At 55.4% G+C, this 15,716-nt stretch overlaps 1 protein-coding gene across 1 annotated transcript in view; it reads right to left on the reverse strand.

Annotated features, from left to right (window-relative positions):
• The window catches only part of LOC144733276 (voltage-dependent L-type calcium channel subunit beta-1-like), an 89,406-nt gene that overhangs the window by 36,595 nt on the left and 37,095 nt on the right, over window positions 1-15,716 (reverse strand). The window contains exons 2-3 of the mRNA XM_078615085.1: window positions 5,175-5,294; window positions 252-374 (exon numbers count right to left, since the gene is read on the reverse strand). Coding sequence (XP_078471211.1) covers window positions 252-374; window positions 5,175-5,294 — 243 coding nt within the window. The remainder of the gene's footprint in view (window positions 1-251; window positions 375-5,174; window positions 5,295-15,716) is intronic.

Below are 15,716 nucleotides of genomic sequence, written 5' to 3' on the forward strand. Positions count from 1 at the left end.
GCCACCCATGCTAATCGGAGGTGCGTGGCAAGGAAAAGTCACGTAGATAGGTGATGACGGACACTTGTGTTGCGACCGAAACGTCGTGTGCTTTTATTATCTACGTGACTTTACCGAAAGAACCAGAGAGGATGGATTCATGCAGTCACGAAAGCTTCAAATCAAGAACAACAAACTAAAACAAACGAGAAGCAGTCCCGAAGAAACGAGTGTTCTCAATCCAGATGTAGTTGTTGGGGGTGAGGGCTCACCTCCTTGATGTGCAGGAAGTCCTTGGCCTCGAACGAGATGGCGGCACCGTGGATGGGGGCGCTCTCCTCGTGGAAGCCGTTGTAGCCCACGTTGGTGCGCACCGTGAACGCCACAGGCTTCGTCTGCACCGCCAGGCCGCACGAGGTGTCAGCCACGTGGCACGAAGTGTCAGCCACGCGACACAAGGTGCCGCACGAGGTGTCAGCCACGCGCAAACCGCAGAGTCTCGCACATCGCGGCGTCCTCACGCCGCACACCGCACACCGTCCCATTCACTTGGGCAACAAAGAAGCAAACCCAACGCCGAAACGTCGTGTACGGTGCCACACAGCCCCACGCGCTGCACCGCGTGGCACCGCACCACGTGGCACCACAACGCACCGCGTGACACGGCACTACACCGCGTGACATGGCACAGCACCGCGTGGCACCGCACCACGTGGCACCACAACGCACCACGTGACACGGCACTGCACCGCATGACATGGCACAGCACCAGTAAGGAAACCATGGTGATGGTTGAATTGAAAAGGATCGTGAAAGAGCGAGCCAAAATATGCATTTTATACATTTGTTTAAAATTAATATGCATTTTTTTTATCAGTCCAGAAAAAAAACACTCAAGAATGGTTTTCTGGAGGCTACTGCTCGACCAATCACATTCATTACAGTTTGGCTTGCGGCCTCCCGGACCATTCCCACAATGCCCCTTGGTTACCCAGGGAAGTGTCCTTCACCGAGTCTCAAGGCCCATTTTAAGGATGGTGCCGCTGCATCGTGCGATGAGTGTTTGGCGCGCGTGGTAATGAGTGCTGCGAGTTTTTGGGGTGTCGTACACGGAAACCAAAGTTACCCGCGCACCTCCGATTACCACGGTTGGCTACTCACGGTGTGAAAGAAGTTCCACACACAGTGCATACATACAACATACATAAAACAAACATATATACGTGCATACAAACTGCCCAGAGAAAAGGCACGAAGCATACAAGGGGATAGCGACGCTTCAAGGACACTCAGAGATCCACTGCTGTGCCTCCATCTCCCGGCAACCGTGTGGCACAGGCCTACAACACGTGGCATCATCACAACACCTGGTATCAACTGAGTCCGTGGTGCGGTGTGTAAACATCGCCACTGGGGGGACAAAGGCAGTCGGGCGTGGTGCTGGCCACCCACCCCCTCGTGTGCCGTGTCGGCCCTCATAGGCGCTGCTCGCTAACGGCGCTGACACCAATGGTCTGTTAAGGCTACGTGGGGGACCTTTGTCAGTGTGTCCGCTACAAGCGCCGGTAGCGCAGTGGCTCCTGCACTGCGCGACACACCGAGCGACTCGATTTGAATTCCCGGCCGCAGCCGCGATGAGCGGCGGCTGAGAGAGACCTGCACTCATCCCTCGTCTCCCCGATGTGAACTCGGTCTCGAGTGAGTCGCTGGCGCTGCCGCGTGCGGTGTACAAACAGGAGCCAAGCGGGAGACAAAGGGCGGCCCGGCGTAGTTTGCGAGCACACCACATCCACCCGTGTACCGTGCCGGCCCTCGCTTGGCGCTCACTAACAACACTTGCCCCCGAGAGCCGGCGGAGGCGACACGGGGCGGTGGCGCAGGTCTCTTCGTGTTTCCCCGTGCGCGTGTCTCGTCGGTAGAGGCGCGTTTGTCAGCGAAGCGGTTCATTCGCCCGTGATTAATAATGCAACGTTTCCGCGGTACGGGCGGATGCTGCTGAATAAGACGGCGGTGCATTAGACGGGCTGCTGCAGGCTGCTGCTGCGTGTGCACTTCCATGGTCGCACGCACGCTAGCTCGCTCGCAAGCACACCTGCTCTCACGCACGCTCGCTCGCTCTCAAGCACGCTCGCTCGCTCTCACGCACTCTTTCACACATGCTCGCTCTCACGCACGCTAGCTCGCTCTCAAGCACTCTTTCACGCTCGCTCGCTCTCACGCATGCTCGCTCGCTCTCACGCACGCTCTCACGCTCGCTCGCCACGCACGCTCGCTCTCACACACGCTCGCTCTCACGCTCGCTCGCTCGCTCTCACGCACTCTTTCACGCTCGCTCGCTCTCACGCACGCTCTCATGCTCGCTCGCTCTCACGTATGCACGCACGCTCTCACGCACGCTCGCTCTCACGCTCACTCGCTCTCACGCACACTCTCACGCACGCTCTCATGCACGCTCGCTCGCTCTCACGCACGCTCGCTCTCACGCACGCTCTCACGCACGCTCGCTCTCACGCTCACTCGCTCTCACGCACACTCTCACGCACGCTCTCATGCACGCTCGCTCGCTCTCACGCACGCTCGCTCTCACGCACGCTCTCACGCACGCACGCTCGCTCTCGCTTTCACTCGCTCTCACACACGCACGCTCGCTCTCGCTCTCACTCGCTCGCTCTCACGCTCGCTCACTTGCTCTCACGCACACTCTCACGCACGCTCTCACGCACGCTCGCTCGCTCTCACGCACTCTTTCACGCATGCACGCTCTCACGTACGCTCGCTCGCTCTCACGCTCGCTCACTCACTCTCACGCATGCACGCTCTCACGCACGCTCGCTCTCATGCACGCACACTCTCACGCACGCTCTCACGCACACTCGCTCGCTCTCACGCACTCTTTCACGCATGCACGCTCTCACGTACGCTCGCTCGCTCTCACGCACGCTCGCTCTCACGCTCGCTCACTCACTCTCACGCACGCACGCTCTCACGCACGCTCGCTCTCATGCACGCACGCTCTCACGCACGCTCGCTCTCACGCACGCTCGCTATCACGGACGCTCGCTCTCACGCTCGCTCACTCACTCTCACGCACGCACGCTCTCACGCACGCTCGCTCTCATGCACGCACGCTCTCACGCACGCTCGCTCTCATGCACGCACGCTCTCACGCACGCTCGCTCTCATGCACGCACGCTCTCACGCACGCTCTCACATATGTACACTCGCTCTCACGCACGCTCGTTATCACGGACGCTCGCTCTCACGCACGCTCTCACGCACGCTCGCTCGCTCTCACGGATGCACGCACGGCCTCCATAGGGCACGCTTACACGGACAGTGGCGTGGCCGCTCCACCTTCCCTCTGTCTTCCCTCTCGTGTCTTTATCCTCTCTTCCATATGCTCTCTTTCCCATCTCTCCTTTATCTCTCTCTCTGTCCCCTTTGTCCTACGTATCTTCCCACTTGCTGCCTTCTCTCATTCAAACAACCTCTCCTCCGTCTATCTAGTTGATCTCCCTCACTTCCTCTCCTGTCTCACCTCTGCCTTCTCTCTCCCACATCTACTTCCTCTCCTCAATTGCTCCTCTTCCCTTCCATCTCTCCACCCTCTCTTCCATCTCCCTCCTCTTCTACCCCCCCCTCTCCTCCTCCCCCCGCACGTCCCCATTCTGCGCTCTTATTTCGCTCTCCCATCACTTCTATTTATCTCATCTTTAACTCTCCCATCTCTCTCCCTTGCCCTGAGCATTGCTCTTCTGCCTTGGGGGGCGCACTTCCTGCCCCGCGAGCCCCCCCTCCACCGCCCCCCCGGGGCAACGTTAACGTGAGCATCTCGTGGGCGGCGCTCGCTCTCAATAATTAACGAACTCGGCAGGCCACGGAGGCACGGCGACCCGGCGCCTACAGCGAGAGTCGCCCATCACCACTACCACCATCAATTACACCAACAACAACAATGGCCGCCATTCGCCACTAAGTGGCGGTGACGTCACCACGACACCTGTGCTAGGCCAGGTGACACTTTGAGTGCCACGTGAAGTGTTGAGGCTCGCTGCTGACAGGAGGAGGTCACGGGACAGACCCAGGTGCCGTGGGTTGACCGACTGCGATGACCGGCAGATGCGTTTTAGCCGCCTGGCGCTCCGATCGTTGTTGTGAGCGTCGTTCCTCTGCCCTACGATGTTGCTGGAAGGGGACTGCCTTCAACTGACCAGTAGCGTACTTTACGAGCCTCCTCCACTCGCACCAACATGACCATCACCATCACCACCACGATCACTACCATTATAGTAATTGCCATCATCACCACAATCGTTACTACTGATGGTCACTGCATCGCGTGGTTTCAGATGCACTATGAAATTTTAAATCATCTAGATTGAAAACTAATTCCTTTATAACTGCGTTTTGTGTTTAGCATGTTGTGCTTCCCTCCGATTATCACGGTTGGCTACGTACGGTGCAAAAGAAGTTTAACATACTACATAACAAGTATTTACGTTTCTCCGAATGTCCTTCTGTCCAAATTGTGCACGTATTTTCTAAAATGAATGAATGATTAATAGTTATTATTTGCATATTGTAACAAAGACGACTGCAATGGCTCCCTTGCCAGCTGGTGGCAACTCGTGAACAAACATTCACGGAATACTCCTGGGTCAACGCGCAACGGACTTTATCGATCCATCTACCGGATGAGAGTAGTAAGACCATGCTCGAAGGTGGGGAGCATTGGCGCGGGAGCGTAGAAGTACAGTACAACGGTGGAGCTGCACTGTACTGTGACGTAGCCCTGCTGGTCGCCCATCCAGGCCACATCCGGGTTCAACGCTGCTTAGCGCCCGCAATCCGCGTGGCTCCACTCGGCAGCAAAATGAACATTGCGACGAATCCAGACATTTGCGTACCTGCCAACCCATACGGTTTACCCCATATTCTTGTACAGGGAAATTGAGTTCTCAGGTCCATACGGCGTACAACCGTTTCAATACGGGCAAATTTTATTTTTGTCTATTTGTTTGTGTTTGTCCCACGTGATGGGACTTTGTAGGACAAACGTTGAGATTTATAAGGGGCACGGGGTGACCAATAAGGTGTGGATCAGTCTGTAATAAGGTAGGGCACTGATAAGGGGTTGACAGCGATGCGTTTGTGACTCAAAGAAAGGGCGACACCGGCCTGCATCCAGGGCCTACCTTGGCCTTCTCGAGCTGGGCCAAGGCCTGCTTCTCGGCCTCATGTTTGAGGGCCTCCCGGTCCTCCTCCAGGGACACGTCCGAGTCCGTGGGCCGGCTGTTGTACGACTCCGCTGAGCCCTGGAGGGTGAAGTATGGTCGGGGGACGGTGTGGGAGGGGGGGGGTGGATGGACAGGAAGTGTAAAGGTAGCAGGGGAGAGAGGAAATGAGAAAACGGTGGTTAGCGCACTGCACTCCCAACCCGGCGACCGGAGTTCAATCCCCGTCCATGGCTGTCCCCCGCCAGTTCGACAACCTCCACTGACACCATCATTTACGAAACGGACACGGTCAGTGCACTGCCGGACGAAGAACTCCCCAAAAACACGGCCACCTCTCGCGACTCTTGCGACGCAACAATCCATCCGGCATTGTCGTCGTCGTCGTCAGCATTTGGCTCATTGATGTTATGCGAGACCAGGGGAGAGTCCTAAGCCAAGTTGGGGTTGGGTGATTCATCACTGTACAACGTTTAATACCAATACCACAGAGGAGAGGGATGACACGAGAGAGATAGAAAATAGGAATGATAGGGGAGTGAATTAGGCGTGGGTTAGCCCCTGCCATGGGAGTATGGAATTTCCACCAACATCTTGGAGACCCGCCAGTGGAGCCGAGTGCCCGTGCCGTCGTTCGACTCGAGTGAGAGCCGCGGCAAATCGCAGGGAAATTCACAGCCTCGTTGCGATCAACCTCCGCCCGACAAACAACGAACCCCGTGTCCCGACAAGGTGTGGATTCACAAGCGGACAAGGCAGGCAGAGAGACAGGCAGAGAGACAGGCGGAGGACAGGACACAACGGGTAGGCCGACAGACAGATGTGCACATACATAGATCGACCGGTAGCTCAGGAACTGTTTTGGGGGGGGAGGGGGGGGAACTCCAGTAAATCAGCCAAATTGGCAGAGGAAATTGCCCGGGAAACACAAGCTCCCCCTCGCAACGACAATAACAACAACAAACAGTGCACCACTCGTAATACACTCCTGCAGTGACGGAGCAGCCAGGGGGACGAGACGTTTCCAAGGGAGGAACGGCCGCCAAAGACTCTCCCATTGCTCAGATCGCCATAGACACAGCGAGCGAGCGAGCGAGAGATGCGGTGGCTAGGACCACGGGGAGGTTGGTGATGAGGAACAGCGATGGACACAGTGAGCGAGCGAGAGATAGGGAGGCTAGGACCAGGGGGAGCTTGTTGACGAGGGCCACTGTGGTGGTGGGGTTGTTTCTAACTTGTTTGCAATGGCCGAGGGAATCCCACAACGATTTTGTGGACAACGCCTCTCCGGCGAAGTTTCCCTGCCTCGTTTCGGAAGTTGGTGACTGTGCTCTGGGAGTTACACCTCACGGACTCGTTGCTCTTTTGTGGTGATCACTCTATTGAACGTTTGTGCTTTTTGTTTTGGGTGCCATTTCTTAATTTGTGTATTCATATTTGATTTTGCTTGCTGGGAGTAGGGGTTTCCATTTGCTTGGTTAGTGGCCACATACGGGATTTGCTCCTTCTATATATATGATCCTTATGGCGGTACCCCGGGGTACCAAATAATACAAACTGGCCGAGGCAATTACATTTGTTATTTCTGGGACACTATTTTTTCCCGGGGGTGTACTTCACTCCGCGACTGGGGTAACCAATCAATCCGAAATCAGTGCCACACTCCGCGATACCGAAACGCAGCGAGGACGATTGCACTGAAACCCTGAACGCTCGCGGTACGCACCGTAGTGGTGCATCGTGTACAGCTCGTCGCGATGAGTCAATTGCCACATCGCCGACCATCAACAGACTAAAAATGACTGCATCGTGGACATTATGTGAGAGCTGGGCTACTATGGTACCCCGGGGTACCGCCATAAGGTTCATATAATTAATATACAGCGTTGTGGGATGCCATTAGCGTGGATGATGCAACATAAAATTAAAGTGCTATTTTTTAAAGCTACCGGTGTTTCTGAGTCGACGCGTTGTTTGTTTTGTGCCGCCGGTGGAGTCATCTTCACGGACACGCCGTGGGGATTGGGGGGAGGCACACGCGGTCCACTCGGTAACCCAGTCGCGAGCCGCTGGCGGCGTGGATTTAGGATGGCAATCGCAGTCCGCCCATCAAGTTCAGTTAAAACGGAAGTCACATCGGCGGGTGGGGGCAGCACGTGAATGACGGGAAATCCTGTCGCAATGGAGGGATGACCGCACGTAGCGTGGCCACAACGGTCACCGTCGGTGAGAGCTTGAGGCACAACCAGCGGATCACTGCGCCTCTGTAGCCCACCTCCGATGAGCACGGTTGGCTACGTACGGTGCGGAAGAAGTTCAACGTACGTACACACATCGCTCTCGTCGAGAGAGGACGACTCGGACACGGCCCGGAGGAGGAGCCACAGGCGAGCGGGGAGGGCAGCAGCAGCCGCGGCGGTGACTCGGCACGGCCAACAATCGGCCAAGCTCTGCGGGCCCCTCTGTATATTAAGGTGTTATCGACCAATTAATGAGTGTCCATGCACGTGGGAGGAAACCTTAGTTCCAGGCGATAGCCCGCTGGTGTCATGGGGTAACACTCTATGCACCTCCGATTAGCATGGTGGACCATATAAGGTGCGAAAGAAGTTCAACACATACACATACGTCACGTCACCGTGGGGGAACCACTCCCAGCAGGACACACCCACAACCTCTGCATTGGGGCTCCACCCCCACATAGAGACCTGTTGGCTAACGTGAGCTCATTCACTCTCACAGATCTCCATGAGCATTCGGACGCAGTAGGGGATTGTTGTGCATCAATATAACCTAACCAAAAGCCACGGGGGAATGCAGGCGGGAGACAGAAGCGAGAGTCTGGACTGCGGCCGACGTCACAAATGAAACGTCTCGTACAGCGAGCCGACCGCCGAACCTCCCGGTCTCAACCTTCCACGCCGCCGATGGTCGACCATGGGCCGGATGGGGACCGGGCCACGTGGCCGACGCGGCCACGCGATGCACAAATGGCGCCATCGGAGATTCGGCGGCCTGCGAGTGGTGCAGCCGCGAATCACAAAACATCGACCCACATCGCAAACACTCCGCCGCCGCCGCCGCTGCTGCTGCTGCCTTCACTCCTTCAAAGGAAGAATGGACGATCTTGATTTGAAGCTTTCATGACTGCAGGAATCCAAACTCTTTGGTTCTTTCGGTAAAGTCACGTAGGTATAAAATAAAATAAATCATGACGTTTCGGGCGCAACACAAGCGCTTGTCCTCAGGCGGAAAAAATATAATCCAGCAGTTCCACTGATTTATTTTATTTTATACCTCCGTGACTTTACCGAAAGAACCAAAGAGTAAGGAATGGACGAGATCCACTCTGCTTCTGAACAGACAATTGAGCTGATTACAGATCTAAAAATGACATCTTTAATCTGCCGTTGTTATTCCTCCATACGAACGAAGAAGCACCACGGGGGGGGGGGGGGAGCCATTCGCCTGTCGCGCGCCCCCAGCTTCCGCAGCGAGTCCCGCATCGCTGCCAAGGCCAAATGGGGGAAGCCGTGAGGTCTCCGCGCCGCAGGAAGCCGGATCAGGGCCTGGCATGCGAGGCAGGATTCCTGGGATTCCGAGTCGTTCGGCGGAAATAGCCACGGATCAAACGAGCCATGCCGAGACGTCCGAACCCAACAAAGTTAAACAAAGTGCCGATGCTTCGCTGGCAGTGGTGTACAATTAACAACGACGGCAAAACATCGACGCCTTCGTCAATAACGCTGTGGCCTTAAGAGAAACGAAAACGACGCGACAGGCGACATTAACGAGACGTCAGTCATTTGAATTGCGAGAGGGTGCGAGTGATCACGGTGCGTGTCGAGGCTCAAACGGCGGCAGCACAAATGGATTCCAGACCCCGACCAGTCCCAGTCGCATCGAATTCTCGAACGCACCCAATGCCGTCGATTATTCTGCGTCGTGCATTTTATAATGTAGCGCCGAGCTCGGCCGGGACGCCTATCGAACAGAGAGCGTCTCCCTTTGCTTCTAACGTCTGGCAGTTCACGAGTATCGATGCAAGCAGAGACGGGCTCCTAAAGTGGAGGGGGACATCAGGAGATGCGCGTAGGGTCTTTCACAGCATGGAAAAAACCAAGATCCGTCACGTTCGTCGATTACACCGCGGCCATAATAGTAAAAACAATACGCGTGTAGAATAGGCGACGTTTCGGCCAGTGGCCCTCATGCGCTACGAAGTTTGGGCCATCACCTCGCCGGACGGGTCTCAGCACAGACGACCGTTGCAACAAGACACTCCGTTTATCCCATCATGTACGCTCCCCGCCATCACCAACCCACATCGACCAGAGGGGTGAAGTATGGTCGAAAAGACCCCGAGAACCCGCATCGCTTGTGTAGGCCCCCCATTAAGGCAGTGGATGGACGTTCCACGCTTTGCATCGTAGCGCACACGTGCGGAAAGCCAGAGAAAAGGCTAATTTATTGAGTCTTGATGAGATTTTATTTATGTTTTATCAGGAGGGCCCTGCTTTAGGATGTTTGGCAAATTCCTTTCAGGTAAGAGGAAACCGTAGACCCACGCATACCATGGACCCACGCGTACCGTAGACTCACGCGTACGATAGCACTGCATGAGCTCCACACCGATGGATTTCAAGAGCCCACTTTTTCTGTCTCGGCATCTCCGGTCCACCGGCAAGCCGGCCGAGTTTAGGATCTTCCCCAGCCCTCAGCTCGACCCCACCAACGCTCTCCATGAGACCAAAAGCTCGGGTTGCCCCCTCCCCCCCATCAAACAACCGCGGTGGTCACCATGGCACGGGGGAAGCCTTCATCCTAGATTAAAAACTAATTTCTTTAGGACTGCTTTTTGTTGCGTTTAGTTGTCCTTCCCCCGCACCTCCAATTAGCAGGGTTGGCTCTGTACGGCACGACAGAAGTTCAACATACACACACACATTAAGCAGTGGATTTAAAAGAAGCTTTAAATTATTTCCTTTAAATGAATAATGCCAGCACAGTAACAAGCTTACATCTCAAACAAATTCCTCCTTCACAACAGCAGCAGCAGAGAGAGGATGGCAATGAAAATGAAGACTCCTAGAGACGCTGATCGTGTGTCGACCAAACTCCCAGCGTCCGAATTGTAAAACTCAGGGCTGGGCTCCGCACAATCCACAATCCGGCCGTTCCCCTCGTCTCACTGTCCGAGTGGTGGGGTTGGGGGGGGCAGGAGGTCAGAGATGGCAGATTGGAGGGGGGGGTTGAGGGGGAGGGGGTTCCAGAAAATATCCCATGAAAAATTAAGCTCCTTTTAAAATGAGGTTTCTAATTATAAGTTAGTGACAGGGTTCTGGATGCCCGCCATCCTGTCTCTCTCCCTCTCTCTGGTGTTCTGCAATAGGGGCCATGCCTGGGCAACGATTATTGGCTATTATTCTGACGCATTTGTTGGTACGTGGCATTTAGCCGTATGTCCGAATGCCGGCTTCAGATCAGCCAGTGTCACAAGATGCCTCGCGTCCACTTGCCAGCTAGAAAGAGGGCTTCATCGGACGTATTTTAGAGGTTACAGGAAATGTAGCCAATATTGGAATCCAGGACCCGTTCAGATACTATTCTCCAACTAACGTTAGCCGTGGCCGGGAATCCAACCCAGGTCGGCAGGTTCATAGTGCATTGCGCCAACCACTACAAAATGTTGATCTACCTCCTCCATTCACTTTTGTGCTCGTACGTTAGAGCCAGCATCATCTAGGACTCGTACTGAGTTGTACACATCATATTACGTATGCCGTCCGTAATGCGGCTTTGTCTGTTTTTGGGAATGGGAAACTTGCCAGTGCTAATTGAATTATCCGTGCAAAAGAAATGTCCCATCGCAACGGAGTATCCAGGTGAAGTATTTTAACTAGTGGACATCTGTGAAAAAGAGCTTGATAGCTCATTGGATTCCTCCAGCGTGAATGAATATTCTGATTGTGAAAAAAATATTCTGATAATGATTTAATAAAATGAAACTTGTGCATCGGAACAAATTGTGAAGATGTTAACGATGATGATGGTGATGATGAATTCCACTCGCAGCAGGGAGCCCTGGGGGTGGTGACGAGGTGGGCCAGCGGCAGGTCACGGTTAGAATCCAGCGGCCGCCCTGGTTAATACTGCACTGCGGCGTGCTATTAACCGTAAAAAACACAAACGCACCTCTTCCCTTCCCAAAACCCAGCAGCACCGAGTTTAAAACTTTGGTCTGCGGAATTTCTGTACCCCTGCCACCCCTCGCTTCCTACGCTCTTGTAGTAAAAACAACAACAACACAAAACAACCTGCCACCTGCTTGCATGTATACGCATGTACGAATGTGGAACTTTGTTCACACCGTACGAAGCCAACCGTGCTAATCGGAGGTGCAGGGGAAAGACAACAAACTAAACACAAAAAGCAGTTCTAAAGAAGTGACTTTTCACAGCGGACTTTAAAGATCCCGTGACGCCATTGGCAAGAGCGGGCCACCGTGTGCCGGCGTCACGGTGAAATATCTCCACAAAAAGTTTAAAAACATCACGCAGCTAAATTCCTCGATTGCGATTGTACACGCGGCGGAAATCCCCCCTCCACCCCCTGCCTCCACCCCCTCCCCTCACTCAGTCGTGTTTGCATTCATATTGCGCGCCCACAGGTTTCGAACGACACGAGAGAATGCGTCACAAACACGCGGTTTCCATGCACGACGCAAACGCCATCAGCATTTGCTGACGGCGTTTGAAGAAGTGCATTGTGCTCCTCTTGTCGCAGGCCACCGTCAAAATGACAGCAGCAGCAATGCAGTGCTTGTCAACTGTACCAGTTTCGTCCTCAACAGGACTCATCAGCACGGAACGGTCACCAATGGCTCACGGCTGCCAAGTCTGCCCGTGGAAAGCGTTTATTGTGGAGTCCCGGCTTCCACACTCCCCGGCCTCATCAGCTTGGCCGATGCCAGCACTCACCGGCAGCCCAAACCAGCGGTCGTGAACCTGCGGCTGTCAGGACCGCATCGCGACGTTACATATCAAGGACCGCCATCTCCTATTCACCGCACACTCCATTGCGGATCTTGAAATATTCACTTTTTTCCCCAACAAAATTCGAAACTAATGGCCCCTCTCGTCATCTTGGATGCCGACCCACGTGGTCTATCCTCTGCTACACTGACAAGGGGTGGGGGGGGGGGTGGCAGCCGCCACAGCCGAGTCAGCGGCTACCACGCTGGACGGCGCCGGTTCGACTCTCGATCTCCCGACGGGGGCGAGTTTCTAAACCCGGCGCGTTCACTCGGCTGGGACGGCAACGCAGCACCCGAGCGGTGCGTGGAATTTGCCCACGCCACGGTGAGTCGATGGGTCGAGTGCGTGGGGGGGGGGTACCGCCACGCGTATCTCGGCGAAAACGCCTGCGCCGACGTGGGATAGCAGCGCGAGCCAAAGATGCCGCCCTCTTGAGGGAGGCTCTCGAGAGAGATAAAGAGACCAGCCCCCCCTCCCTTCTCTAGTGGGGCCCCCCGCATCTGCCAGCGAGCACTTGCAGTGCTGCGCCTTTGCCGTCGCTCCGCCCGCAAGCCGGCGGTAGCGGCAAGCGTGGCGGTGGCGTTCTCCGGTAAGCGGTCGCCAAAGTGAAAATCGTCCCCCCCCACCCAACCCCAACGCACCTCCGGGAGGAGGAAGAGGAGGAGGAGGGGCCGAGGGACAAACGCGGTCCCTGCGGGTCGGTGGGGGCGGGGGTCTCTGAGCGGCCGGGGGGAGGGGCCGGGGGGAGGCCACGGGGGTGGGGGCCCCCGGGGACGAAGACGGCGCTGACCTCAGCACTTTCCGCGGCAGAAGAGGGAGGGCTTAGTGGGGAGATGATGATGATAATAATAAGGCTTTGTGTCCGTAGGATTTATGAGAGCGGAGGGTAACTCCTGGCGACGTGCGGCTTCCGTGCGGGCGAGCGAAGCTCGCCGCCTACAAAGAGAGGAGAGAGAGGGAGGGAGAGACGGATCGAGGCCGAGACAGCAGAGGCAGGGAAACACCCTGAAGGAGGTAAATGCAAAGAACGGGAGATGCGGAAAAGATGGGGGGGGGGGATGAGTGGAAAATGAGTGATGTGGAGAGAGAGAAGAGCGCTGTGAGATGCACGCACATGGGCGAGAGAAAGAATCCGCAATCGGGAGAGGTCAAGTTCAGCAGAGATGGACACGTGGGTGTAAGATGGGCAGGCATAGAGCCAGACAGACAAAGACAAGCTCTCCGTACACGCAGACTGGCAGAGAGAGGCTGCCAAACAGAGAGGTTGGCAGATGGACAGGCAGGCGCGTGTGCAGAGCGCAAGCACATCAGTCGGCCAGACAGACGCAGAGAGACGCGCGGACGAAGACTGACCGCGAAAATAACCACAGGGACACATTTCACATCGAGGTGACGGAGGTGACGCTTGTGAGCCCCCCTGCGACCACTCCTCATCGCCGCCCCCCCCACCTCCACCCAGAAGACTCACGGGCAGCGGTTTAAGAGGCAGCGGCAATGGCACCACTCACACCACCACCACCGTGAATACGGGTGGCGTCACCACTCACATCGCTACCACCACCACCACCGCCGCCGTGAGTACGGGAGGGAAAACAAAAAAAACAAGAGACGGTGTCACAGAACGACTTCGGAAGGTGACCGTGATGTGACCGCCGCGTCCGCACGAGGAACACGGCGCCGTGGCAAAGACGGCGCGGCGATGAATTTCACCGCAACTAATAACATCGCCACGAATAAAATCGCCCCGGGGGATCTCGGCCCAGCGGGCGTATTTACCGGGAGAGTTTAGTCCAAACCAGAAACCGAACAGAGGAGTTCAACAACAACAAAAAAGGCCAAACATCCCAAGCAATTTACGATCTTACAAAATATTCGCCAGTTAAAAAATAATGCACAAATTACTCGCAGCAACTCGAGGAATGATTGCACCGAGACGAAGGTTTCACCCTCCCAGGCCACCGTGAACCACAGCCAACTTGGGTATCTGCAGCGTGGACGGAAAGTCCACACACCCCTTCACCTGTACGTGTGCATACCTATTTTGAAGACGGGGGGGGGGGGGGTACAGGGACTTCCTGACCACCGCGCCCTGTCGAATTCAGTTAACACGCTTCAGGTTCTGGATTAATCGAGTTCTAGACTTTGCGGGCACTTAACGATCTAAACACGGGCACGAGTTTTTCACCTGGCGAAATCTGAGGCTCCGTGGCCTGAACTCGACGTTACAAGGGTCCTTGTAGAGGGGGTGGGATTGATTCTATATTTGAAGCTTTCGTGACTGCAAGGATTCATATTCTTAGGTTTTTTTCGGTAAAGTCACGTAGGTAAAATTTTTTAATGAAATTAATAAAAGTAAAATAAAATAACAAATAAAATAAAAATCACGACGTTTCGGAGGCCCAGTCACAGCGAATCGACTGTATTATTTGATGGGGGGGGGGCTCAGACTCTAGCCCCCCCTGACTACTGCCACCAAAAGCGTCCTACGCGATGTCACGAACAGTGCACGAACGGGCGCGGCCCTTTGTGAACGGGGGCCGCCCCCCGCCTTAGCCGACGCACTTCACCCAGGTCGGTCGGCGCGGACGACGTGACGCCCGTCCTTCGTGAACGGCGGGTCACCCGTCCAGATCGCTGGCCTCCGCGACCTGACGGGATCGGGCGCATTGGGCCGGCGATTTGGTGCCTGCGCAATGAGCAAGTGAAGTGCCCTCGTCCTGAATGGGGGTGCGTTTAACAACAGGAAGCGTGGGCAGCACTTGACCATCACCATACATTCTGTACAGAGGGAAGACAACCCCTGTATAGATATACTGTATATATAATCGTGCATTACCGGCTCAATGAATCACCTTCATGACTCCCCCACCCCCCCATGGATCAGCCACCGTGGGACCACTCATGGCTTCTTGCCATCACGACTGCAACGCGATTCCCACGCGCGCATTTCATGTCATGAGCGTCGCTTTCCCAAGCACAGCCCAACCCACTCGGGGAGGCTCCCTCGCGGAGCTCGTTCCGAGCAGCCCCGAGAACAACAAAACCCCACAACCAAACGAACAAACCAAAAACAATCGGATCTCAAATCAACAAAAAATGACAACAGTCACACAAAGAAAACCGCGACAATAGCAGAGGTGGCGCGGACTCGACACCCTCCACCCCCCCATCCCTCCTCCCCCCATCCCTCCTCCCCCCACCCCTCCCCCCATCCCTCCCCTGGACGCGCGCGCGCGTTCCAGGGTCTCGCTGAGTGAATGACGCAAAGTTGAAAGTTTAATTGAAACTGGGCAGAGAATGTTTTCCGCCGAGTGAGAGGGGCTTTGTGTGGACGGGTTTCTCCGAGGTCACGCTGGTCAGTTAGCCAGCCAGGCAGCCAGTTAACACTGTTAGTCGGTCAGTCAGTCACTCAGCTAACCAGCTGGTCAGCCACTCCCATTAGCATGGTGGGCTACGTACGGTGCAA

This window comes from Lampetra planeri, chromosome 2, assembly GCF_965212315.1.
Source record: "Lampetra planeri chromosome 2, kcLamPlan1.2.h2, whole genome shotgun sequence".
NCBI lineage: Eukaryota > Metazoa > Chordata > Hyperoartia > Petromyzontiformes > Petromyzontidae > Lampetra > Lampetra planeri.